The sequence below is a fragment of the Thermoascus crustaceus genome, assembly GCF_041956765.1.
Source record: "Thermoascus crustaceus strain CBS 181.67 unplaced genomic scaffold VTN00scaffold_1, whole genome shotgun sequence".
NCBI lineage: Eukaryota > Fungi > Ascomycota > Eurotiomycetes > Eurotiales > Thermoascaceae > Thermoascus > Thermoascus crustaceus.
This window is the reverse complement of record NW_027192527.1, coordinates 6222680-6248346: the sequence shown is the minus strand read 5'-3', so window position 1 is coordinate 6248346 and position 25667 is coordinate 6222680. Positions and strand designations below refer to the sequence as shown.

Genomic DNA, 25667 nt, shown 5'->3' with positions numbered 1-25667 from the left:
AGAAAGGGCACGGCGATTTCAGTGACTGCTCACCGGAACGCCTCGTTCCTGGTCACGGCCAAAAACGCCAACGACCATAGCTGCTGGATGTTCGATTCTAAGACAATATTTGGTCAGCATCTTATTCCATCAGGAAGAAACCCGTTCAATCAGGGAAAAAAAAAGAGTAGTTCTAAGGGAATTTTTACGTACCAGTCGCACCACCCACCCCAGGCGGCGGAGGCAGCGCCCCCAGCGGCGTGACCTGGAACCTGCCGTCCCTGTAGACCCAGGACCAGACCTCGGACGTGAGGATGGCCCTGTTCGCCTCGATGCTGTCCCAGAGGAGGTTGTACGCCTCCTTCACGTTGCCGTGGACGACGGCATCGTTGCAGAATTCCGGGGTAGGTGTTTCAGCTTCGCACCGACCGAGCTGCTGCTCCAAGCCCTTTGCCATCATCGCCAGCTGCCATGACCACACGACGGTGCCGTGGTAGGCGCTGTTGGTGAAGTTGCGGGCGTAGACGGGGTCCGGGCCGTAGGCCGGGTTGGCGACCAGCATGCTGACGTCGGTGAGGAGGCCCGCGGGAAACGTGCGGCGCACGTTGTTGGCGGTCTGGTTGAGGAAGGAGGTCAGCTGGGCTTGGTTGGAGGTCGTGTTGAGGAGGAAGTGCCGGAAGCAGTCGTCCGTGTTCATGACTTCGACTTTGGCGAGGTTGTTGTTGCCGTCCAGCGCGAGGGAGTAGAAGCGGACGTCGGAGTCGATGGTGGAGGCTTGGTTGGGGCCCGGGAAGCTGATGGTTTGGGCGTATGCGGCGACGCGCTGCTTGGCTTCGTCTTTGGGGACGGTGACCTTGATGATGGGTCAGCGGAAGTCTTTCCTTCATTGTCAGGTGAAAAGTGGCAAACCTCGAAGAACTGGAGGGTCTTGTCCTCCCAGACATCCGCATACTTGTCGGCGAGAATGGCCCAGTGAGGACGCTTAGGGAAGAACCCTTCACGCGCCAGAGCAGCAATGGAGCGCAGTGCCGCTGGCACCAATGCCGTGTTGACATCGAACGGGATGCGGCCGCCACCGAGTCCTGGTTGTGTTAGTTCATCAGTTACGTTCCCGCGTTTGTTTGAAAGCAGGTGCCCGAACCGTATGTGCTGTCTCTCCATTGGCCAACAACCTGTCCATCCTCCAGATGGATAAGGTTCTCCTTCGTCTGGTTCCCCTTGGCTGCGAAGGGGGCAGCCAACCGCATGATCCGTTCAGCGTTGATCAGAGCCAGCTGTCCGTAGGTCAGGTTCGAGTTGGCCGGGTTGATGTCTCCAGCGGGGATGCTGCGGAGGCTTAGTTTGCGACCAGGAGACTATCATCAGAAATACATACCTCAAAAAGGCATCAGCCCTCTGACGACCGACTTCATTCTCCAGGAAATACTTCTTCATCAGAACCGGGAGGAAGTAGTCGGAGTCAACCTGTCAAAAAAACTTAACACCTGTTTCCCAGAGCAAAGGGCATGGATTAGGCACTTACCATCTTATAGTCATAGACAGGGCCGGTGCTGGTGATATTCTCCTGCTTGTTCAGATAGGTAGCATAGTCGCTTGAAAAAAAAAAAATTTAGTAAAATAATGCCTTTTCATTTTAGACAAATGGAAAAACCCACCCAATGGTCTCCTCGTGGCACACTCTGCCATCAGTCCTGTTGAGCCGTTCCAAGACGGCACCGATCACAGCCTCCATCGCGCTGCCTTCTCCGTGGCTGAGAACGGGCTCCATCAGGAGCGCCGTGATCATTGAATCGCGCCCAAAGTACGTCAGGAACCTCCAAGCTCCCGCCAGGAGCTTGTTGGAGTACGACAGGAAAGAAAGGGCAGAGGTCTGGACGGGTTCCTGCTGGATCAGGTCCTGAGAAGCCGGGTTCAGCGCCTCGGAAGCCTTCAGCTGCTTCAGCTGGGGGTAGTTAAGGTCCGTCGCGAAGATGTACTCTCCGGCATCGAACTTCAGGGTCCTGCCGTCCACCTTGACGGAGCTGCCATTGCGTGCCACCGGAGTGAAACTCAGCGTCGTCGTGGTGACGTTGTCCAGCCAGAGTCTCTGCAACGAGGCTCCGCCGTTGGCGGCGGTGGTGAACGTGATGGCATCCTGGATCTCAGGGTCCAGAAGACTGGGCCCCTCGGTGAAGTCACGGATGGTCCTGATGCTGCCCAGGATCGGGAGGGTCAGCACGGCCGACGAGTTGAAGCGAAGTACGCCCGTCACTCCGACTCTCGGGTGCTCTGATCCCGAAGGGGGAGCACGGTAGGTGGCCGCGAGCGGGTTTCCGACGGTCGAGTTCACGAGTTCGATGCCCAGGGTGCCGTTGACGCCGTTCTGGGGCTCGAAGTAGGCGCAGACGCCGCTGTTCCCGGCCGGCCATGCCACGATCAGGCGCGGGCTGATGATCTTCAGGTTGCTGTCGGGCAGCGGGCTGGTGACGACGACCTGGGTCGCGACGTTGCAGTCCGAGTAGAAGTAGTTCTCGTAGGGCGGGTCGCTCATGTGCAGCGTCGTCGGGTCCGAGGGACATGCTGGAGCGCTCCCGTTTCCGCTGCTGAGCGAACGAGCTGCCTTCTTCTATCTGGAATCAGCATGCGAGATTCCAACCCCGAGGCAGATCAAGGGGGCTCTCCCTACCAGGTATATCCCATCGTTATACTTCAGATGATTGCCGTTGAGGGCCCCAGGCGCCGTAGCCCCCAGGCCGGGGAGCAGGCCCAAACCGAGCAGGAGCAGATGTCTCATCACGCAGGTTCTTCAGCTGGCACAGACGAACGGGATGACCACGATGTAGACCTCGACGGGGCCATGCTGGGAGATATAAAAACCCCGCGGTGCCTTCTCGATCCCCAGATGCCCCGGAAAACCCCATGACCGATCTCCGTCCGGAGCGGGATGCCGGGATGAATTTCCCTCTCGGGACACACGTGGCGGGGACGTATGGGGTTTTTGCGGAGGACGGCGGACGGCCGTTGGCGGGAAAAGCTAGGCGCGGGGGTTTGTCGGAAATTACTATGGCGGAACGCGTCTTGGCCGGCACGTGTCGTCTTCCAGCGAGGTCCGTAAATAATAATAATAATAGCAGACCCTCGAGGAGCAAGATCGTGGAGGAACGATCGACTTACAGATCTGCAGGGGACAGGATGCTTTAACGTCATATGATATCACAGCTTCGTTCGACTTAAATAGGTATCATAGCCATCTATGTACAGTATAGTGTGCATTATATCATATCTTCCTTCTGACTGTGCAGTTATCTGGGCCTTCCTCAGACCCGTCCAGCCAGGTCCAGACCTTCCAAGTCCAGTCCGTGCTCTCTCCATCAAGCTTTCCAGAACCTCTCCTGGTTCTACTGGGTCAAAAAAGTCGATCCCGTACGGAGAGAGTGTGTGTATGACCCGTGAGGATTCAGCTTCGTTTCAAGGCAGCTCAGTTGTGAAGCGGCCGTGCCATTCGCGCGACGTCTCGGCGCGGGTGGAGAACCCCGACTCGAGACGCACCAAGGAGCCTCTTGACTAATCCTCCAAGTTCCAACCCACGAAAACCGGTTTCCCTCTTCTGAGCCGGGCGTGGTGTGGGACAGACGGGTTGCCTTCAACGGTACCCTCTTTTTGAGAAAAGTGTTGGTTTCCTGAAGCAATGTCGACACAAGCCGGTCGTCACCCTGGAGGATCCAAGCTCGTCGATTTCGACCGGGTGTTTGTCGGTGAACACGCCGGACCGGTCCAGTCTGTCGGTGAGCGTTGGCGTCCGAGAAACACATTATTCGTACGCGTCTCACCGCTCCACGACCCCGAAGCCTCAGAATTACCAGCCTCCCGCGTCGGGCTGGGCTCCGAATGCTCGAAGATGGCGATGGAAACGTCGTCCGGATCCATCCACGGATGGGAAGGATGCCTGACCGACGGAACGGCGTGGGTGACGTCCGAGGTCACTCGTGTTGCATCCACGAAATCGGGGAATTGCGAAGGTCCATTGGCAGACTCGGGCTTCCAGCCGTGCGAGTGGACCAGGTGAACCAGCTTCCCCAGAACAGCAAACTCCAGCTTCAACTTGATGCTGTAGATGGCACCTTTCAGGGTGGTTTCGATGATGTAGAAATCCAGATATTCCACGATGAGGAGCCCCAGATCCATGAGGATGATCAGGAGGTTGATGCTGAGCAGTTGGTACATGATCTTGCGGTTGCCCTTGTCGGGATTCAGCCTCAGCATCTTGACTGTCTCCAGGATGTACAGTCCGGAGATGATGAACTCCTGGATGCAGAATCCGGTCATCTGGATCTTCTCCATGACGTTGTACCCCTGGACAAAGGTTCCGTTGTCCATCATGCTTGCAAAGTTCGATCCATACGTCAGGACCGTGGTCGGTATGTGCAGGCAAATGGCATCGATGATGATCATGTAGAGCACGCGCTGGAGCACCTTTGGATTCCGCAGAACGAGATGGAGGCGTGAATAGAGGACGATGGACTGGCCTGTCACCATCAGGTACCAGCCGAACGTCAGGAGCGTGACGGAGAGCCATACGGCCGACGTGAGGTTGAACAGCTTGAGGAGGAAGCCGAGGGAGTATGGAATCACGCCGATGGAGGCGGAGAGCAGGAGACTCCAGAAGTAGAGACCCTGGTAGCGGCTGAAGGTCACAAAGACGAGGACGACGAGTTCGATGGCATTGTACCAGGCTATGCCGGTGAACGTGGCCATGGTGATCTTGAGGCCCAGGTTGTCTCCAGTATATCCCCCGGTGATGCCATCACCAGGGGCGCTGGTGCCGTTCGTCGCCATGAAGACTCGAGATATTTGTTTCCTACCCAGCGCCCCTCCCGTGGCTATCAAAGATGAGACATGGTAGACGAAGCGCGAGTTACCAGCGAGGGCAGAAGAGGTCCATCATGTCTCGACAGCAGGTGGAAGAGCAGAGATGGTCGAGCATGCAAGACCGGAAGCTAGTAGCTACGGCGACAGCATAAGGCTGGCCGGGGCTTTAAAGGGTGACAGGTTCAAGATGGCAGGGGTTGTGAGCGTACGGTGAGCTCCGTGCTGGGCCGACATGCGGGGGAGCAGGGGTCGCGGTGAGGACGCCAGCACCACCGGCTCAAAGACCTGCGCTCACCTTCCTAAGGATGCCCCAGTGTCGCTGAGGCTCTGCTGTCATCTACACGGCGGTGAAGATCACGGTCTGCTGTTCTCTGCTCTTCAAACGCTCCATGTCGCTGGATGTGGCAGTCCTGAAGTCGAGGTCTCCTCGGACGCCACGCTGCGACAAGAAACCGGTTAGCCTCGTCTTCTCTCCATCTCTCGTCCCGAGCTCACCTGGGCAAGAGAGTCTCAGGTATGACGGCGTAGCAGTCGCTGGGGTTGGCGGTGCCATCCCGTCGAGTCTGTACGTGTTCTCCACGATCGCCCATGCGCGCGAGAGCCCCACCAAGGATGTCACCCCGACACCTGGGTTCGTAGGCGTGAAGTCACGGCTATTCAGTCACCGTACCTTTGGGGATGTAAGCAAATCCCCTGCCAGCCTCGTGGTTGAGCCCTGCCCTGGCCGGGAGCAGGAGCCATCATCCATCCATATCCAAGCGCTGACTCCGGGGTTCGAATCCGGGGTCACCCCATACTCTGGTCGATCAGGCGTTGCAAGCCGGGGAGGCCGTCGCTCGCAGTTACCGCTGTGAGGCATAGCGGGAAGCAGTCTGACATGGATGCTGCAGCGGCTGAGCGCTTATCTAACTCGAGCGCGCTGATCCCCTTGGCTCTCTTTCAGGCTTGCCGCCCTCAGCTGGCTGCTGCGCCCAAAGTCACCGCATGTTCCCCAGGCCAATGATGATGCCATCTGGATGTTGGCTTCGGTGCGACGTCACCTGCGTCCTGTGCGACATGCCGCATTTCGATCTCTCCAGCGCCGTGGAATCTACCAGACTCGGTCCATGACAGGAGGTCCTTCTTCAGACTCGAGTGTATCCAAAAAGGGCTCTGACCCTTAGAACCGCCGTACCACGCGAGCAAAATGCCGCGACGGCGTTGATCGCGTCTCCACCGCGGACATCCAACGAGACGTCCTGATTGTTACGGAGTATTTGTCTTTGGCGCCTCAGATAGAGATGGCAATGATCTTCCCCACGGCACGTTTCGAAAAAGTCAAAACAAAAATCTCCTTTGTGCTAAGAATAACCAACCGTCGTAACATAATGCGGTCATGTCACATCTCGAACAGACCGCCCGTCTGTTCCGTACGTACCCCGCCGGGTCAAGCTCCCCAGTGACACTGACACCATTTCCGGCCCCTCGTACAGTACCGCACGTGAAGGCCAGTGGTTGGGATGGCAACTTTCAGGCCACCCACATGCTCATCTAGTCCTGAGATATCCTTGGTTGCTCAATCTGTATCTTGTTCCTGTCTTGGGAAATCGATTCCAGCGGCGGAGATCAAAGCCAGTCGACTCTATTTGCAGATGCGGAGTCCTATCCATACAATCGGGATCATCTGAAACCCGCCCTGCGCCACAATTTAAAAAAAAATGAAGTATAAAGAGAGAAACAATTGACTGAACAGGAACAAAGATAAACATTAAAGAAAAATTCAAAGCAGTGTAACGAACCTCAGTTTATCATCTTCCAAGTCGTTTTCCTACTACTGCTGACTTTGTCTCGAAACTGCGCACTGATTGATCCATATTTCCCCTTCTCTCAGGCAGGCATCGAGTTTAACTATCGCTCATAACAAATTGAAAAGCAAACTGGATCCAGGTCTGATTGGCTGCCTCAAAGCTTATCTTATGCTTGTCCATTGTCAGATATATTGTCCAAGAAATCTTCATGCTCCTTGGCACGGCAACATCATCTACTACATCCATGACCTGCACGGAGCACAGAATAAAGAGTAAGCTTCTTGGCTGTAACATATCGACCTCTAATCTGACTTTTCTTTTTCTGGTCCTCTGGACAAGGCGCGCGGAAGTGGATATAGATTAGATACACACGGTAGGTATGTAGTGCAGCCCAGAAGAAACACAACATAACTAGCAATAAAGTAAACCTTTGAAGGAAGACCTTGGAACTTCTCTTAAGAAACAGGGTAATACTACCTGCCTAACTTCCTTCCCTCTGAAAGAGAGGCTAAATCCAGCGAGACCACCATGACCGTCCACAAATTCATGATACTCTTCCCACTTTTCTCGCCAACAGTCAAGATAGGTAGGGTTCCCGGTAGGCAGTTTAGGCATGCTACCTCAAATAGGTACTGCATCTACTGCACTAGTACCTATCTAAGATTAACTGTGTGGTGGCGTGTTCAGAAGACCGCACACATATATACATACAAAGAACCCCTCCTGCAGTTCCCTTCCTTTCTTCTGTCTGCATAGATCTGGTCTGGTCTGCTGCAGGGTTTCTCGTTCATATACCCCGAATCCGGGGATGTCGAGCATATACATATATATATCCTTTAAATAAAGGAGCATATGCATGCTATATGCTTTATGCTTTATGCTTCTTTATCGTTGTCAGGTCGAGGAGGCGGTGAAACCTAAATAAATCATTCTCATCTGCAGACATCAAAGGATATAATCAAGAGCTGGAGAAGATTTCTCAGTTAGCCACCACCATCATCATCATCAAAGAGGCGTCTTTACGTACATGCAAATGATGGCTCGACTAGATAGATCAGATCTCCGTTGCATGTAAGATGGAAGTCCCTCAGCTGTGACATACATGGATTAAAAAAGCACATGCGTGTACATGACATTCTTTCCATAACCATAACACCAATCCCCAATTGACCCAAGACCCAAAACCCAAAAGCCTTCAAAAAGAAGAGGGGAACGTCGCAATCAATATAAAATGAAACAGACACTCTCCGACGCAATCCCACCCAACCGCTCCATACAATCATGACGACGCCCCAACCAACCAACCCCCTACTCATTCCTGCTCTCCCTCTCCTCCTTCACATCCCCAACCACACCCCCCGTCGCCAGAACCGCCCGATCCACCTCCCTCCGACACTCCGGCATGGCGCTCCTCATCTCCCGCGCTAACACATCTCTAAAACTCGCAAACGCCTCCGCCTTCCCCTTCAGGTCCTGGTTGCCGCGCTGCACCAGCTCGACGAACTCGCGCGTGTAGATGTCCGGATTGCGCGCGGCGTCGACGTAGTCGATGATCTCGGGGGGCAGTTGGATCGTGGAGACGGGGGGGTCGGAGGGGTCTGTTGTTGTTGGAGGGTGAGGGGGATGGGATGGGTCGAGACGGGTGTGGGAGGAGAGGGAGGAGAGGGCGAGGGTTAGGGATTTTCTATATTTATTTTAAATTCCTGTTAGTTTGGTATGTAAATAGAGGGATATGATGGGGAAGTATGGGAAGTTGTTGTAGGGTCCAGATATATGTTATGGATCCTGGAGCAAGCTGCGGCCGGGGAAACAGAAACAAAAGAACGACGTACATCTTCCGCACCAACTCATGCTGCGTCTCCGGTCCCAGGTACCCATGGACCGCGGACTGGATCTCAAACAGGTGCTGGATCACGTCCTTCAGGTCGTCTACCGCCGCCGCGAACAATGTCGCCTTCAGTCAGTCTTCATTCCACACGCTCCAAACTGCATACTAGTAGTATGGGAACGAAGGGACTCACTATCAACCGTGCTCAGCGTTATCGGCGCCATTTGCGCTGGGAGATAATATTTATTTCCAACTCCTCGTCCGTCGACCGGTTTGGTTGGAGTTACTGGAGGAGTTGATTCTGAAGCTTAGTATGCGGAGTATTCGCGCGGGCGGGAGCTCGCAGCGAAGCTTGAATGGGGCAAGGTCGCGGCCGGGCGGTCAGCGTCTCCGCCATGGCCCGATCTTCGGAATATTTCCGCCTTTAGGTAATCACCTCAGGCGGTCACGAAACTCCGCCAACGACTCGATGCAGTACTCTGCAAGTTTTCTCCAACATTCTTTAGGATCATTACAGGAAAGCGATCAATAGTAATTCATATTATATTTATGGAAGAATCATGGTAGCTGTATATGTCTATGGCAACCAGTGTGCACGGTTAAATGTATGTACCTTACTGCGAACAATACTCGCAACGAATAGCCCTCAAGAAAAACAATAACACCAGCGCTGCTACATCAAAATTTGCTAAACTACACCTCCTTCGTCCTGATACTAGAAATCCTCGGTATCTCGATCTCAGTCTCCACCAGCTCGAGGCCGGAAAGACTCGGATAACGCCTGCTGAAACTGGCCTCCCAGTCCTCGCTCGGGCTGGTAGGCGTGCCTGGAAGTGAGTGGCCATGGCCAGACATAGCTGAGGTCTCAGACTGCCCGCCAGTCCTTAGGTTAGAAGGCTTCGGTGGAGCCGTTGGGCGTTGCTGACCGGTGCGCTGCACAGCAGGAGGCAATGTGCCAGACGCCGTTTGCTGCTTGAGGAGGCCTCCAGGGGCTCCCGGTAGCTCCTTATTATTATTATTCCTTGGCGGTAACTTCGGTCGATCTTCCTCGCCATATCCCGGACCAGTATCGCGCGAAACCACGGAGGCAGTGTACTGCTGCTCCGATCGCGACTCAAACTGCTTTGCCTGCAAAGCAACATTCGAGTCAGTGAACCGGCCATAGCCCGTAGCCGTCTTTGGAGGAGGCTTGTTGTTTTCTTGAAGGAGAGACTGGACCTTGTTTTGAATTGCTGGCGCTTTCGGGATTTCGGGGCCTCGATTGCCCTCTCCTCTCTCTGCTAGACGCCGGCGATACTCTGCCGCAGCATTCGCTACCCGCTTCTCCTCCTGTGACAATCGCCTTCGCTCAAGCTCGCGACGCATCTCCGGTGAAATATCATCCTCATTATCATTGCCACCGCGGCCGTCATCGCTCAGATCAGTCACCTCCGATCCGGTGATAGGCGTCAGGCGTTTATGGGCATCATCGGGGGACGGAGAGCGACTAGACTTATTCTCATGATGGGTATTGTGTTCAAAACGTCGAAATGCGTCCCCAAATCTGCCGGCCAATAGGGTTTTGGTTCCCGATAAGGACAGCGAGGAAAGGCTGGAACGTTTGGTATGTTTGGGGCCACCGCTCATGCGCTTTTCTCGTTTTTTGTTCGTTTCTTCCTCCTTCGCGCGCAGATAATCAATATCTGACGCGATATTGGCCCGATCATAGTCGCGATCCGTGTCAGTACGAGAATGTTGCAATGGTGCCCCGTCTTCGTATTGAACCCTAGACGATTCAAACGACGAGCGCGTGCTTCCTGGGTCTCGAACGTGGTCAACTTTCGATGTCACAAAGACGGATGCAGGACGAGCCTTGGAATTGGCAGATTTAGACCGTGCAACAGGATCGTCGAGATCCAGATTCGACGGCCGCGAAGCTTCCAGTGATGGTCTTGAAGAGACTGGCAAATGCGCGATCTTCTCGGATGATGGTTTCGGCCTCGGTTCATGCTTGAATATTGGCGTTGTCTGCGAAGGGATGCTACCTTGGCCAGTCGGTATCCTCTCGCTCTCCGTGGCCCACGGCTGACTGGACGGCCGGTGTTCATGTCCCGAAGGTGGGAACCTATAGATCGGACGGCTCGAAGAGGACTTTGTTTCCGACGATGCAGGTGGAGGAGATGGCGAGGTCATAGTGCCAGTGGACACCATAGTAGGCTTCTGGGGAACAGGCTGGTAGAGCGGGGGTTGTTGCTGTCGAACAGGTTCTTCATGCAGGCCCGGTGCCTGTGTCTCTTTCTGTTTCCTCTCCGGTGAATCATCCGGCTGTCTGTTCCCTGCTGGTTCCTTGAGTGCCGCGCTTGGAGATGCGCGTTTCGCAAAGGCCTCATCTGCAAGAGCATTGGTGATCCTCTGCGAAAGATCATCGGCGTCAGGCTTCGTCTCCACAACCGTTGGCTCGAAGTCAAATTTGCCCCCTTTTTCATGAAGAATTGAGAATTGATCAAGCGTTGGAAACCGTGAAGAGAGCTCATCTGATTCGACATTCGCTTTACTTCCATCAAGGGCTGCGAATGGATCATTAGAGACACCACGAAAGGGTGAAGGGCTTGGCTTTGCCGAGTTGGGCTGGGAAACAGGCTTCGACGGGCGTCCTCGTCGCATTGGAGCGATTTCTGGAATAATTTGAGTTTCTTGAATTGGGGGCGAAAAAACCGCTCCCACTTTCGGGGGCTCCGTTGGAGACGGAGGAAGTTCCTGGTAACGACGAGCTTCAGACACAGAGCGACCGGCATAAATCTAAGACGTATTATTAGCCTTCTGGTCTGCAGAGTAACATGGTCAGGGTTACTCACATCTCGAATGGGACACTCTTTTCCTCGCATATGACAGGCCTCACGCAGAACCTCATAGATATTAGGGCGCTTCTCCGGATTCTCTCTCAACATCGCACCTAGTAGTAATGGTCAGCAGCAGACAGAACAAGAGTCGAGGCATCTCTGTCCCTACCTATAAGCAACTTCAATCGATCAGAGAATGGCGGGTAAGCTGGATATTTGAAACTCGCGTTGAGGATCGCCATCTGTCCAACTTCCTCAAAGGGTGTCGTATAGTAGCACAGCTTGTATAGCAAGACACCCAGGGCCCAGATGTCGCTCTTTTCGTCGATCGGTTGTTTCCGATACACATCGATCATCTCTGGACTTCTATATTGCAATGTCGTATGCCGCTGGACATCATCCTCGATCAACCTGCCTTCTGCGGCAGATTGCGCCGGAGGCCGTGGAGGAGCGGCGGACCCAAAGTCGCACAGCTTGTAGCTCACGGAGTTCCCAGACAGCGATATTAAGACGTTCTCAACCTTCAGATCCCTGTGTAGCAACGGTGGCTTGAGGTAGTGCATACATGCTACGCCCTCCGCGACGTCGGTGAAGATCTTCAAGATCTCCGGTTCCGTCAACCGGTTCTGCAACCGTGTATTCATGAAGTCGATCAGACCACCACCCGAGCAGAACTCCATCAGCAAGAATACTTCATATCCGCCGCCTTTGAGCTGAGACGCGTGCGAGTCGATGTACTTGACGATGTGCCGGTGTCCCTTCAACTTCTTCATGGTCTCCACCTCCGTCCGCATGTTCGCGAGCGCAGCCTTGTCCGGGACGGCCACCCGCTTCAGCACCGCCGTCTCCGATCCGTCAACAGGGTGCGGGAGTCGGACGACGTAGACGTGGGCGAAGCCACCTTCGGAGAGGTACTTCTCGACGACGACACGGTGGTTGCCTACCTGGACCTTCGTGCCCGGCAAAAAGGTGCCAGCTGGCGCGCCGGAGGGCTGCAACGCAGCCGCCGGATTGTACGGAGGAGCATGACGATGAGGGAGAGCGGCGTGAGGGTGGTTGGGGTGAGCTTGGGGGTTATAGGAAGACATGCTGCAGAGAGCCCTCGAGGGGCCCGTAGACTGGCGGTAGCGGAGGTTATCGTGACTGCATAGATGGAGCAGGAGTCGGAGGATTAGGCTAGAGAGATGAGGACGCAGGGACGAAAGAAAGACGAACGAGCTACTCAGAGGTATCGAGATACGAGGCAGCAAAGGGGGAAGAAAACCAGAGAGGCGGCCGCAGGGGACATCCGCTCGTGATTTGGGATCTCAAATGATCGGGGTTCGTGATACCGCAGCTCGACGTTGCTGCTCCAGTCTGGCCTCTCCCCGGGTCGCTCCTCACCGCCCAATCACCGTGGCCGGCGCGGCTGCGGCTGCGGGCCCGTCAAGCCGACAGCTGTCGCCCCTGGAGGCCTTGACAGTACGCCAGCGTCTCTTCGTCCCTACTCCTCTACGTCGAGCTTCACGATCGCTCGCCAGGTAAGATGTCTGCAATCGCTGGCTCCTCCCACGCGATCGTGCTGACGTGGTGGTCGCTCTTCATCCAACTGACAGACCTACAAAGCCCTGAGACGGTGGCCTTGGCGTGGATCATCCCCGCTTTAATTATGTTGAGCGTCCCGGTGTTTCAAGCTGATCTCTACAGATGTCTGATATCAGGGACACAGAATCATACGGGGCACTCCCGTTGCTCTGCTCTACTTCGGTAGTTGATTTGTTGGAAAAGTCTATGGATTCAGCAGTTGCACGATGTAGCCCTAGCAAATCAGGAGTGACCCATTCACATAGAACTCGATCTACGATTTAGTACTAAATCTACACACGATAGCCGGTACAATGAGTATGAGAAAATAGCAGAAATCATAACCCGTACTTGAACGTGAGCTGCTCGTCACCCCTCTTCAGCAAGGAGGATTCCCTACCCATACCCAACAGCCTCTGTCCTACCCAGTATCTCACCTTCTCGTTCCACCATTTGCCCCCAACAACTGCAAAGGCTGGGACGTCTTCCATCAGGCATTCCTGCTGTCTGTTCCTGTCCAGGTTATCACCTGGCTCCCTCTCGATCTCCGTTTCGGACCATCGGACCAAGGCCCTGGATCGCGCGGCATTGAGCCAAATAATCGCGGTCCTCAATATGGCGAACCCCAAGAAGCTGATCACAACAAAACCCAGAGTGATAGCAAGCGGGACACGGTAGCCGTTCCCACGCCAGCGTGGCGCAAAAATCACTGCCGCCAGAACACCGGCCAGATTTCCCCAACCGTTTATCCCCAGGACGATCGCCCGTTTGCCTGGCTGGGGAATGTTCCCGGAGAGCCAAGCGACGGTGAGGGGACTGGGGACAAAGCTCCCGCTCAGCAGAATGCAGAGGGAGACATACTGAGCAATAGCCATGCGAGGGGATGACGATGAGGAATAAGGCAGAGCAAGTGTTAGGATCAGCCCAATGGCAATAAGACCAAGGCCAGCCAGAATGGGGATGATACGTTTCTGTGACCTGTCGCTCCAATAAGTGAAGGCGTAAAGGGTTACTGCGGCGATAATGAACGGAGGCGCAGTAAGAAGATTACTGTATAGCGGGGACGAGAGGTTCATAGATTCCAGGACGAGGGGAAGGAAAATGGAGAACGCCGTGCTTGGGATGGCGGAGGCTATATTCAGAAGCAGGATAGGGATTGCTAATGGGAGAAAGAGGACTGCGGATAGAACATCAGGCTTTGACAGCCCGGAATCGGAAGTCAGGTTATTCTCGGACCCCAGCTGTTCTTCATTTATCGAATCTCTTCTCGAGAGAAGGCGACGTTTCTGCTCGTCGTCCTCCGAAAACGAGGAGACAGCTTCCGGCGCCGTGCCATTCGCAGTTGTGGGCCTGGAATCAAATGTCTCCTCCAGGCCATCATGGTCAGGACCTGCCCGATCAAGGCGAATGCGGTTCTCAGCCCATTCACGCTCCTTTCTGTTGAGAAACCAGGCAGTCCCAGCGTTTCTGGGTAGCCAGAAAAATCCAGTGACTGCCACAATAATCGTCAGGACTCCTTCGAAAAGGAACAAGATCTGCCACGGTCTCCAAGCCCCTGACAGTCTGTTTGGGATGTCAGCATCGTTACTCGAGGGCAAACTAGAGAACACAATAAATGCCAGCACTCCCCCAATGGCCCCAGCCATTGCATATTGACCATAGAACAGAGCAAGCCGGCGTGCAAATTCATAGCGGGTATAAAACAAAGACAGATAGGACACCGTTGTGGGATAGAATCCAGCTAACCACAAATTAGCATTCTTGCCTCAACAGATAGACGGACACACAGCGAGAAAGGGTATGCCGAAAAGACAAGCTCCTTGCTACAGTACAGCAAAAATATTTCTTCAACAGTTTATTTTATGGAGCCAATTACCAACCTTCAAGAATACCGATCAAGATCCTGAGGGTTATCAACTGCCACTTCTGCGTGATCCACGCATGCAAAACCGTCCCAAGGCCCCACAGAGCCATCACGGACGGCACCCATCTCCCCATACCAAACTTCCGCCCGGCGGCCGCCCCGACGGGCTGCAGAGCCACGAAGAAGGCAAAGAAGCAAGCTACCGCGACGTTGAAGTCCCCGGGCTCGAGGCCGGCGTCACGGGTGAAATGGGCGGTCTCAGCATTTCCGATGTTGGAGCGGTCAAGGCTGTTGAGCAGGAAGAGGAGAGAAAGGAACGGAAGGAGGATATAGTCGAGCTTACGCACGAGGCGCCGCTCAAGATTTCTTCGGTACGTGGAGATCATCCGTTCCGCATGGTCATCGTGGTTGTCAACAATGTCATGATTGTCGACGATCGCCATCCGGGAACTCTCGGATGTCCGTCCAGACATATCACCACCGAGAATCTTCTTTCTCTGCCGCGGGTTAGAGCGAACGAAAGCTTGAAGTGGTAGGTTTAAATTGGCCAGCTTATGGTTCCCGAGGTATTGTTCGTAGGTCCCCCAGAGACCAGGTCAGCGGGAAAGGCGGTCAGCCAGCCCACCTGGCAGAACCGATGGATCTGCGGTTGCCAATAACGGTCTTGCCGCCGTCTATTCAGACCTCCAGCTGGCTGGGCAGTTGACGGCGTCAAGAAACGAGATGCCAACAGTTTCGTGGCTAGCATCTCCGCTTAAACGGGTTCAATCTGCGATGGTCTAGTCGACACTAAGGTGTGTTTGTTTCCTGTGATGTGACCGGACATGCTACTACGAAGCTACCTTAGGTACTTGGTACCTAGTAGTAAGTATATACACTTCTGGCAGAAAATAAACATTGACTACTGCATAGCGTGTCACAACGTCTCTTCCAAATCTCTGGATTCCCAGCCGCCTCGCGAACTAGTCGTGTGTCATGCGGGGACCGCGGGAACGAAGGAACGGGTTGCGGACTGGCAACTCTACCCAGATGTCCCTGATAAACCTCGGGGAGCGGAGTCATGATTGCCATGGAGATGCGCATCTTGGCGGTGGCACACTATTACGGAGTGGCTATCCTGTTACACTTGGTAAACAGCTAATTAAGGGGACAAGATACGTGGCAAAGCAGCCCTGGAGAGCAATTGATGATGGTTGCTAAGATGCGAAAGGTTCGAATACTCCGTAGAGAGTAGTTCGAGTAAACAACGGAGCATGAACACGGGATGCTTCCCCTCCAGGAATCGAAATTCGGTTCCGCAGAACGCCGACCGTAAAAAGCCCGAGGAACGGGGAAGCATAAGCTCAAGCCTCAAGCCTTAAAGACTCGGCGTTCTGGTTCAAATTCGAATTCGATCCTGTTCCAGGTTTCCCAGCCACCGACTGCGACTCTTCCACGAGGCGTTTGCAGCATCATAAAGTCACGGGATTGTAGATATGTCCTCTCATTCGTCTACAGAGATATATACCGCCAGGATGACAAAGGGAAATTGTTTATTTTCCCCCAATCCTCCAGCTTCAGAGCTTCATTGGTCCATTTCAAGTGGCTGGGAAATGCATCCTTTGCTGCCACGTAGTGTGTTGCTCGGCGACACCGTTAGTCTCATCACATCCATGATTTGCTGGGGGCTGTCGCGCATCGCCCATATATGATACAGCCCATGCCGCCAATGCGGAACCGTGAGCTCTCTTGGCTCTTGCAAAAAAGATCCAGTGCAGCACACGCATTAGATACAGTGGGGAAAAGCAAGGCTTAAGCAACTCAGTTACGAACACCGCAGGGTGGCGCGTGCGTTCAGCCTGGAGCCGCTTTTCCTCGCTCTTCTAGCCTATCAGGGCCCACTTCTGGAGATGGAGCCGACGACAGCCTGCGGCTTAGCGTTTGATAAGCAGTCACAAACAGGAAAATCAAAACAAACAAAAGCCAGAAGAAGAGAGCAGAAATTGCAACCATATGGATGATAATGAGCAGCAGCAGCATAACGCTGATAGAATAATGCTGTCCTGGGAAGTAATTTATTAAGCAGAAAGATAGAACTTTTGCTTCAGATCTCCTCCTGACTCTCCTCTCTGAAACGCTGGGCGGCGCAGAGTAGTAAAAGACGAAGCAAGGAGGATATCGCCTAATCTCTTACCGTATAGCAGGCCCCTATCAGATCACTTGTGGGGGATGAACTTCCAGCAGCTCTGGGGCTGTGACTAAGTACAAACTGCCTGTGGAACAAGGGATGTTGTAGGATTGGGCGATGTTGGTTTCTGTGATTGTGACGGGCATGGTGGGCGCCAAAATTTTAGAGTGGGAGGAGAACAGGTAGCTGCAGAGTGAGCCCAGCCCTGGAGAGGTGTCAACACAACCCAATCTTCCGTCCTCCAACCTAAACAAACCATCAAACAGTTGGACTTCAATCCTTCCAAGAAGCCTCCTTTGCAAGCAAGAAAGACAGGTGTTGTCGTAATTGATAGCATCCTTTGTCCATAGACTCTTTCTATCAATTCCTCACAGCGCAGATCGCTGCTGCCTGTGGCTCACGCGCTCGACGACCCCATCCTCCTACTGACGACATCATCAACGACATCATCACATTCCTCACTACCCCGCGGACCCGTGCAGCCCAACAGATTGTTATCAACTGCGGCAATCTTATCATTCTATCCTAATTTGTCAGCGGTATAGTCGGAGCACTGAGGGCAAAGGCCTCAGTGCCAGTCTTATGCTGCTGTGAACATGAACTTGCTACCATTTCCTTCCAGACTCTAGATTCCAAGAAAGCGACAGTATCTATAGAAGATCCGGAAGGGAAGAGATAATCACAGGGACGGCCGAGGCTGCAGGAACACTGTCTGGCTTCAGAAAGCGCAAAGGACGACAGTCTGCCCACCTTCGCAACTTCATCTTCTAGCCATCACCTCTGACTACACATCTGAGACATCGACATCAATGGACTCGGACAGCCCTCCTCCCCCACCCCCGCCCCATGGCGCCAATCCAAAAACAACCGGTGGAGAGTACTATCGAAAAGCGTCAGGCCTCCCACCAGGAAACTATGATATCTTTATCATTCCTCCACACTCGTCTGGATCCGGTTTTATCTACTTGCCATCACTACAATGTCACCGGAACAGTTTCATTGCCGGCTCATTAAGCACGCTCGTGGTGGTCATGGTCTGGTTGACGATCCTACCTGTGTTTACAACTGCACCGGCCAGTGCTGGAACGGGCCTCATCGTTCTTGCGGTTTGCATAGCTATCTCTGGATGGGCATGGGCTCTGTTACAACAAGGAGGTGCTATACCAGGTAGCCCACGAGGTTGGGGACCTGGTGGCTTTGGGACTGGAGGAGGAGCTGCTGAAGGCTCTAGTGGGAATGACCAATCCACAGGTACTGGCGAATATCCCTCGACTGGATCCGATCCGGGTGCCCAGCACACTGGACGGAACTCCGGTGGTCAGTTCCCAGGTGGTGGATCAGCTCCCGGCTCACAGCATTACGGAGGTCAATCTAGTGCTGGTGGCCCGCCGCCAAATGCTAGTGAGGAGGCCAGACGGAGGGAAGAGCAGGAACGAAGACAACAGGAGGAAAAAGAACAGGAAGAGGCAAGAAAGAAAGAAGCAAGGGAGAGAGAAGAGAGGGAGCGAGAAGAAGCAAGACGGCGGGAAGAGCAAGAACGTGAAGAGGCAAGACGAAAGGAGGAAGTCCGGCGAAAGCTGGAAGAGTTCAAGAAGAAGCGAGAAGCGGAAGCGAGGGAAAAAGAAAGGCAACGCGAGAAGGAAGCGATGGAGAAAGAACTAAGAGAGCGCAAAGAGCAGCTTGAGAAAGAAGCAGCCGCTGCCAAAGAGGCCGCAGAAAGAGCGGCAAGGGAGAAGGTTGAAAGGGAAATTGCAGAGGCAAAGGCCAAGGCCGAGAAGGAGGCTGCAGAGAGAGAAGCCGCAATGGTGGAAGCTAGGAAGAAGGAGATGGAGGCGAAATTCGCTTCTGCGAGAGAGGAGGCTCTGAGGAAGTTCGCTGCCCGAGAAGCTGCCAAAGCGGAGGCTGCTGCCAAAGAAGCCGCCGCGAAGGAAGCCGCTGAGAAAGAAGCCGCCGCCAAACAAGCTGCTGCCAGAGAAGCCGAAGCCAGGGAAAAGGCTGCCAGGGAGGCCCTCGCCAAACTACAAGCCGCCAAAGAAGCTGCCGCTAGAGAGGCCGCTGCAAAGGCAGCCCCCAAGACTCCAACTGGTTCTGAAGCGCGGCGGTCGCCTTCTCCAAAGAAGCCTGCGCCTTCAGCTACGGCGACGGAATATGAGGCGTATTCCTTTCTCCCGTTTGAACGGACGCGGCGGCCATACGCTGGCACCTCTTCTTCTTCGATACTCTCAGAGTCTTCATATTCGCCTTCTCAGTCCACTGCTCGGACAACTCCTCCTCCATCCACTCGAGGAGGATATTCCACGAAGGATCCTGACAAGATCGTAATCAAGGGGGTGTATGCCTTCAATAATGCCTTCATGAAAACTCCGATAGCGCAGCTGGTGTCCGGGGAGGGATCCGTCACCGATGGCTTGGTCCTGCGCATAACGACCGAGGGATTGTTCATAGACGATGATGTCAGGGGAGTTGCCCAACGGGAATGGGACGTGAAGGCGTGGACGATGAAACTGGTCGAAGTATGGTGCCCCAAGTTTGGAGCGGCTCCACTCCACGAGAGCCCTTCGAAAACAAATCTTTTCCGTCGAAGCGCGACGCATACCGTTCCTACAAGTGAGGAATCGGATGCGCTTCTTGTGAACCTGCTTAAGGTCTGCAAGAACACGTGCCGCCTGGCTACTGGATCTACTTGCTTCGATCGGAACGACAGTAAAGTCGGTCAAAACGATGAAAACGAAAACGCTGAGGTGCAGAGCCTTCATATCCTTCGCGCTAGCATGCGGGATCAGGAAGGAAAAAAATATGTTTTCGTTCTGGAAGAAACCGAGGGATGGAAAGTCGCCGTCGGGCTACAACGTCTCAGAGGAGGAACCCAAATCAGAGCTTTGGGTGTTACAGGAATGAATCCGATCGAAAGAAAAGCACTACTTGAAAATCTCGAGTACATCTGATGTCAGACAAGGAACGTGATGTGATCTGATGACTGGACGAACATGGTAACAAAGCAGCAACCTTACAAAAGCGAGCTCATGATGGACCCGCACAGAACATCTAGTGAGCCCTAGCATTTAAGGGGCATGTTTTGTCATTGAATCTGCTTAGTTACTTGATTGCAGAATTTTCTATCGCTTGTTTTTACGCCCTCTTTACTTCGCTGTCTCATGTCTTCAGGTACTCTCGCATCAATCATTAGCGATGGAGTTCGGTTGTACATGCAGTCCGATGGGCACTATTCCTCTTTTCTTTCTTTTTTTTTTTTTTTTGAATCACCCCTTGCACGATTGTTATCATACCCATACCCTGACCCATGCGAGGATCCCTTTTGAATTGATCTAATGAATTTCCCCCTTGGCTTTTGAGTTGTCGATATTACGAGTTCTGATAACCTACCTATCTCCTTAATCGTCTGCTTGTTGTATCTTGAACCACCCCCGCTCTGCTCCCCACGACTGTATTGTGACCCACCTTGGGGAGTCGTATGTGTACATAGTTCTCAGCATGTCGCAAATCCAGGGAGTTATTCCACTAGTAAGATGTAAGTGCAAGAAACTTGTCTTGAATTGTGTTGCCTGATGCTTCTCAGGAGACTGATAGTTCGTGTCCGGGCGGAATCGAAGGCGGTCTGACCGCAGCGCCGACCTGCCGCTAACGATGACGTCTATGCCTTCGTACCCCTTCAACCTCAAACCTCTCTGGTAGACACTTCCTCCGTCTGCATCTATCACAGGATAAGTTGGGTTTCCCTTTGCTTTTTTCCCTTTTGCCCCAGCTTCAGATGGTCCTTAGTTTCCTGTGCGCGGGCTCATAACGGGAACGGAGGACCCCACCCCCTCAAAGTTTCAAGGGAGCATGGGGTTGCACGTTGCCACAGCCGAAAGCATATTACATCTTACCTGTAGCTAAGGCAGTTCTACTCCGACTTCTTCTACATTTGGTTGTTTCGTCAGCAGAATTTTGTTGCCTGGATTGTCATTTCCTCTCGTATTACCTGACATCCTGTCGATCTTAAAGAGTTGTTCTCTTCCCCATGCCTTGAGAAGTTAGAGATCGTGTCCCAGGTAGTAGGTACTTATCTGTGTTAGGGCTACCTATCTGCAGATCACTCATCAACAGATACGCTGCGAAAACAATAAACAAACTCCAAGTTTATCACTTCTGAATTGACAATCTCTCTCTCTAACTGATTAGCAAAAAAGAATGTCGCCAAAGGAGAATTTTGACGAGCCTCGCGACCCAAGGACTAGAGATGGTGGACACAGTGATTCTGTCTCCGAAACAGACTCCGGGTCTCAATTACCTCCCCACCAGACCTATACACCTACTTCCTCCTCCTCCAATGATAAGAGTGCCGCCGGCAAGGGCAGTCCTGCGGATGAGGGGGATGATGATTCGCTCGCAGCAGAGACAGAATATGAGAGGGCGCCTCTTCTGTCGGACCCTCCGCCCCAGTACGAAGATGCCTTGAAGCACGACGGTGGAGGTGGTTCCACCAAAGCAGGTGATGTTGCTCCGCTGGAAGTTGCCGACCCGGGGGCTCCTGGGAACTGCAGGAAAGGCAAATGTTGTAGGAGGGGAAGAAAGAGGTTCAGGAAGATATGTCTGCTTGTTCTGCTGAAGATTGTGCTGCTTGTTGGTGCGGCGTTGTGTCTGTCTGCTGCGGTTCATGGAGTGAGTTGATTCCCTGCTTCATCGTTCAAATTGCCAAAGATCAAGCAAGTTATATACCATTATGATTATGATCTGATTGCATATTATGGTCTCCATGTGTCCAAACTGACTAACGTCCATTCCAACCACAGTGGCGCGCCAAACACTACACCTGCACGACCGAATACGAGTACGAATATGAGTACGACCCTTCCTCCCCGCCTCCTAAACGAGACATAGTCCTCGACAGAGGCTCCGACTCCATCTGGGGCCGGTGGCCCCTGTACGACACCCTCTCCCTGACCACCACCTCTGGCAGCATCGCCGTGACCATCGACCCGCAGCCCGCGGACCCCGATGATCCAGACAAACCGGCGCGATTGGTCCTCAAGACCACGTCTGGCAGCATCGCGGTCTCGTTCTCCTCCCCGTATGCGGCGTCCATCCCGGAAAACGAGATGAAGATGGATCTGGCTGAACTTGCTACTGTGTCTGGAGATCAGGACCAGGGTGTTAACAAAAGCAAAGAGAAGAAGCGCAAACACAAAACCAAGCAACACATATGCAAAAACAAGCCCAAAAACAAGCGCACCTACGCCTCCGGATCATCATCATCATCATCCCCCTTCCCACCACCACGCCCCTACGAGATCGAAATCCACACCGAATCCGGCAGCATCTCCGGCCGCTTCCTGTTCTCGACGTACGCGAGCCTCGAGTCCAGAACGGGCTCGATCAGCGCGCTGTTGATCCCGGTGTTTTATCCATCATCATCATCATCATCATCATCATCGAATGTCACGCTCACGACGCGCACAAGCACGGGGAGTCAGTACGTGCGGTTGACGGAGCCGTTTGAAGTTCCCGCTTCTCCTCCTTCTGGAGGACAGAAGAAGGGACACAGCCCCGAATACACCGCTCGATCTTCCCACGTCAGCTCCGGTTCCGGGAGCATGCGGATCGCGTACCCGCGCGTCTGGGCCGGTGAGGTCCATGCCGCGGCGCACGGTGGACAGATCCGTCTCGGTGGGAAGGGGCTGCAGGTTCGTGAGGAAGAGAGCGGCGGGTCTGCGGTTGGGTTCAAGGAGCCTGGTTATGCTCGTGATGGGATCTCGTTTGCTGATATGTGGTGGGGTAGTCGGGGTGATATGAATGTTTCTTTGGTGGCTGAGGGGTCGGGGTCGATTGATTTCTTCGTCCAATGAATAAACAAAATAATGGACTTTTGAAAGGTAGGAAAGACTAGAAGTCTTTCTGAATGTGTAGGAATAGTGCCGTGTACCAAAGGAACTACACGAGTAGGAAGAAGAACTAGTAGGCAGTCAGTCAGTTTTTCTCTGATCGTCCTTTAATAATATTAATATCCTTTCTATATAGTCTAATCTACTTTATCCGCTCTCCTGGACATGAGCAGTCGCCTTCTCCGGGTCCTTCTCACCGTCCAGACTCCCGTTCTGGAAGCCGTCCTCTGAACCGTGACCACCGCCGCGACCTATGACTTCGTCCATGCGGATATACTCCTCCGGTCTGTGCAGTTGGATAGCAGCTACACATTATCACCATCATCAGCACGGACGGATTTCACCGCAAAGGAGAAAGAGAGGAGAGAGGAAAAAAAACCTACTTGTATTCCACGCAACAATAACCCCCGGCCGCGACTCGAAGAAGCGGTCGATATCCTCGAGCGTGCGGTTCGCTGTCTCCGGGTAGAACAGGTACGTGATGGGGATGAAGCTGAAGCAGATGCAGGCCCAGATGATCCAGAAGCGCCAGCCGAGGTTGGCGATTCCGGGAGGGGTGACTTGCACGACCATGTAGTTCTGTCAATGGTTAGACTTTTTAGCTTGCCTATGTACCGTACAGTACATTATCACATATCGGGTGTCTTGTCCCATGGGGGTGGGAGATATGATGGAGGGTGGTGCTACGTACCATTATCCAGTTCGTCGCCATGGCGAGAGAGGCGCCTTTTGTGCGCATTTCTAGGGCGTTGATTTCCGTTGGGTAGAGCCCATGGGGATGTTAGCAGGCCTCTCATTAATTGAACCACATTCTACTCTATGTATGGTAGTGTATTTGCATAGGTAGGTAGGAAGCTTACCAAGGGACACCCAACACTCCCATCCCAAAACTGGCAAAGAACACGAAGAAAAACGAGACCGCCACGATAGCGAGTTTATACGGATCTCCTCTCCCAGTATCTGAGATAGAGAGGGCGATGGCGATCACGATCCAGCAGGTGCAGCAGGCCGCCGCGGAGGACATCATGATCTTGCGTCGTCCGTAGCGTTCGATGACGAAGTATGCCAGGCAGGAGAAGAGCAGGTAGTCGACGCTTCCGGCCGCCGCGAGGATGCGCGAGAGGAGCTCGTTGAAGTTCAGAGCGTTGATGAAGACGTAGGACATGTAGTAACTTGGAACATTCGGTTTAGTCAACTTATTTTTGGCTGACAAGGATGTTATGAACGTACGAAGTGATATTAATTCCCGAGATCTGGTTCATCGCTTGCATCCAAGCACCGAGTACCATTCTTCTGAGAACGCCCGCCGGACCTAGGAAAATGTTAGATTGAGAGATTCATCATCTTCCCTAGTGCAGCAGATTCCGTGGTTGTTCACCTCTTCCCATTAACAGCTGCCACCATGTATAAGTAGTCACGTGCTCGCGATCCAGGATATCCTTGATGATATTGAACTGAGCCTTGACCGAGGGAGAGCTTGCAGTTGCGCCGTTTCCCTCCAACGCTGCGATGACCTCACGCGCTTCGCCATATTTTCCCTTTCGGATCAGTAGACGAGGCGAGTCGGGAAGGAAGGGGCAGAGAAAATAGAGAAGAAGAGTGAAAAATATCTGGAAGGCTAAAGGGAAACGCCAGGCCACGCTGCCTGGGGCAAAGGAGAAACCCAGAGTCAGCCAGTTAGAGATGGAAAATCCGGTAATACAATTCGCCTATCCGATATATTAGGGCAGAGAAAAGCTACTTTGTTTCATGGCGCGTAACCTACCATCTGAATGATCACCAGCTTTCCCCGACTTCTCATCTTGCTCGTCTCAGCCTGCCACACGCCAGCTGTCGCAGTATTCATCCCCGTCCCAAGACCAGCGACGACTCGTCCGACCATCATCTGTGGCACACCATAGGAAGCCGCTTGGATGACTGCCCCAATGGCGATGATCGTGCTTCCAAAGAGGATCTGACGGGGACGCCCGAAGATGTCACCGGTCCAGATGGTGGACATCGCCCCGACAAAACAACCCAAGTTATAGACCGATGTCATTGTCCCCTGCATGTTCGTACTCGGGTGATTCATCGTCCGAAGAAAGTCGTCTCCGATAATGACATTTCCGAAAACGCCCTGAGACGATCCAAGTCAGTTGAATGGGGCCGGGTCAAGCACACTACATCAATTACATAGTGCTATATGAGCGGACCTGATCGTAGCCGTAAAAAATCAGAACTGTAGATGCAGCCACCGAAATCCACACGGTGAGCGCTTCACCGCTGCCGCCCAAGAATTTCCTACCCATGTCGGGATAGTCGAGGAGCGGGTGATCAAGAAAATTGCACAATTGGACGTCACGACAGCAAAGAAATTTCAACAGATCAGCAAAAAATAATGAGCGAGACAAAAATCGGGAAATCCCAGAGGAAAAAAAGTACAGAAAAGCAGCCAGCCGGGGTACACTTTATACATGAGTACGGTGCTACCCCGAACCCGAACAAAGCGCCCCGCGTTCCCCAGATCCCTTTGCTTCATAAGCTCATACCCCGGACGGGGCTCTTCCAGTAGAATTGGATACTCGGTGGGCTTGGTCTTGGGAAAAAGGAAGGGACAGGACAGGAAGACCACGTAATGGAGGGCCTCGCGGGAAGCGTCGCCGGTCATCCCACCGTGCGTTCTGAGCTATAAAGCTCGGATAAGCATGCACCGAGTAACTTCCCGAGTGGGAGCTCCGAGAGACACATCATGAAAGAAGTAAGCCAGATCTCCATATTGTGCTTTTTTGATGGGTCAATAGCCGAGCATCTATCCCTCATTTAACGATCGGGAGGGGGGGGTGTGTAACCAGAAGTCGGAAGATCGCCGAGACTGTTGGCTACTGACGTAGAAGAGCCGGGTTAATCATTGGTTTCAACAGTTCCCAGCCCCAGGTAGCTCGGGCAAAAGG

The 25667-nt window shown here is 53.4% G+C and overlaps 12 protein-coding genes across 12 annotated transcripts; 5 read left to right on the top strand and 7 right to left on the bottom strand.

Annotated features, from left to right (window-relative positions):
- Window positions 1-29: 29 nt before the first annotated feature.
- On the bottom strand, window positions 30-2752 carry VTN00DRAFT_2273 (uncharacterized protein; the record flags this gene model as incomplete). The annotated part of the gene is made up of 8 exons (XM_069428473.1): window positions 30-97; window positions 193-832; window positions 889-1061; window positions 1121-1305; window positions 1355-1443; window positions 1502-1571; window positions 1635-2584; window positions 2645-2752. 8 exons carry the CDS (start codon window positions 2750-2752, stop codon window positions 30-32), a joined length of 2283 nt encoding a protein of 760 aa, XP_069292975.1.
- A 125-nt stretch (window positions 2753-2877) lies between these two features.
- Window positions 2878-3526, top strand: VTN00DRAFT_2272 (uncharacterized protein; the record flags this gene model as incomplete). The annotated part of the gene is made up of 2 exons (XM_069428472.1): window positions 2878-3004; window positions 3261-3526. 2 exons carry the CDS (start codon window positions 2878-2880, stop codon window positions 3524-3526), a joined length of 393 nt encoding a protein of 130 aa, XP_069292974.1.
- Window positions 3527-3666: 140 nt separating this feature from the next.
- On the bottom strand, window positions 3667-4794 carry VTN00DRAFT_2271 (uncharacterized protein; the record flags this gene model as incomplete). Its single annotated transcript, XM_069428471.1, has 1 exon — window positions 3667-4794. One exon carries the CDS (start codon window positions 4792-4794, stop codon window positions 3667-3669), a length of 1128 nt encoding a protein of 375 aa, XP_069292973.1.
- A 265-nt stretch (window positions 4795-5059) lies between these two features.
- VTN00DRAFT_2270 (uncharacterized protein) lies at window positions 5060-5990 on the top strand (the record flags this gene model as incomplete). The annotated part of the gene is made up of 3 exons (XM_069428470.1): window positions 5060-5282; window positions 5332-5677; window positions 5771-5990. 3 exons carry the CDS (start codon window positions 5060-5062, stop codon window positions 5988-5990), a joined length of 789 nt encoding a protein of 262 aa, XP_069292972.1.
- Window positions 5991-7922: 1932 nt separating this feature from the next.
- On the bottom strand, window positions 7923-8666 carry VTN00DRAFT_2269 (uncharacterized protein; the record flags this gene model as incomplete). The annotated part of the gene is made up of 3 exons (XM_069428468.1): window positions 7923-8298; window positions 8447-8543; window positions 8636-8666. 3 exons carry the CDS (start codon window positions 8664-8666, stop codon window positions 7923-7925), a joined length of 504 nt encoding a protein of 167 aa, XP_069292971.1.
- A 469-nt stretch (window positions 8667-9135) lies between these two features.
- Window positions 9136-12349, bottom strand: VTN00DRAFT_2268 (uncharacterized protein; the record flags this gene model as incomplete). The annotated part of the gene is made up of 4 exons (XM_069428467.1): window positions 9136-9570; window positions 9661-11220; window positions 11277-11374; window positions 11431-12349. The coding sequence occupies 4 exons, from the start codon at window positions 12347-12349 to the stop codon at window positions 9136-9138; spliced, it is 3012 nt and encodes a 1003-aa protein (XP_069292970.1).
- Window positions 12350-12572: 223 nt separating this feature from the next.
- Window positions 12573-13015, top strand: VTN00DRAFT_2267 (uncharacterized protein; the record flags this gene model as incomplete). Its single annotated transcript, XM_069428466.1, has 2 exons — window positions 12573-12781; window positions 12970-13015. The coding sequence occupies 2 exons, from the start codon at window positions 12573-12575 to the stop codon at window positions 13013-13015; spliced, it is 255 nt and encodes an 84-aa protein (XP_069292969.1).
- Window positions 13016-13162: 147 nt separating this feature from the next.
- On the bottom strand, window positions 13163-15161 carry VTN00DRAFT_2266 (uncharacterized protein; the record flags this gene model as incomplete). The annotated part of the gene is made up of 2 exons (XM_069428465.1): window positions 13163-14565; window positions 14705-15161. The coding sequence occupies 2 exons, from the start codon at window positions 15159-15161 to the stop codon at window positions 13163-13165; spliced, it is 1860 nt and encodes a 619-aa protein (XP_069292968.1).
- Window positions 15162-17664: 2503 nt separating this feature from the next.
- On the top strand, window positions 17665-19800 carry VTN00DRAFT_2265 (uncharacterized protein; the record flags this gene model as incomplete). The annotated part of the gene is made up of 1 exon (XM_069428464.1): window positions 17665-19800. One exon carries the CDS (start codon window positions 17665-17667, stop codon window positions 19798-19800), a length of 2136 nt encoding a protein of 711 aa, XP_069292967.1.
- A 1246-nt stretch (window positions 19801-21046) lies between these two features.
- Window positions 21047-22701, top strand: VTN00DRAFT_2264 (uncharacterized protein; the record flags this gene model as incomplete). Its single annotated transcript, XM_069428463.1, has 2 exons — window positions 21047-21517; window positions 21649-22701. 2 exons carry the CDS (start codon window positions 21047-21049, stop codon window positions 22699-22701), a joined length of 1524 nt encoding a protein of 507 aa, XP_069292966.1.
- A 183-nt stretch (window positions 22702-22884) lies between these two features.
- VTN00DRAFT_2263 (uncharacterized protein) lies at window positions 22885-23476 on the bottom strand (the record flags this gene model as incomplete). The annotated part of the gene is made up of 3 exons (XM_069428462.1): window positions 22885-23042; window positions 23121-23316; window positions 23429-23476. 3 exons carry the CDS (start codon window positions 23474-23476, stop codon window positions 22885-22887), a joined length of 402 nt encoding a protein of 133 aa, XP_069292965.1.
- A 117-nt stretch (window positions 23477-23593) lies between these two features.
- VTN00DRAFT_2262 (uncharacterized protein) lies at window positions 23594-25025 on the bottom strand (the record flags this gene model as incomplete). The annotated part of the gene is made up of 5 exons (XM_069428461.1): window positions 23594-23909; window positions 23968-24049; window positions 24116-24446; window positions 24503-24853; window positions 24930-25025. The coding sequence occupies 5 exons, from the start codon at window positions 25023-25025 to the stop codon at window positions 23594-23596; spliced, it is 1176 nt and encodes a 391-aa protein (XP_069292964.1).
- Between the last annotated feature and the right edge of the window lie 642 nt (window positions 25026-25667).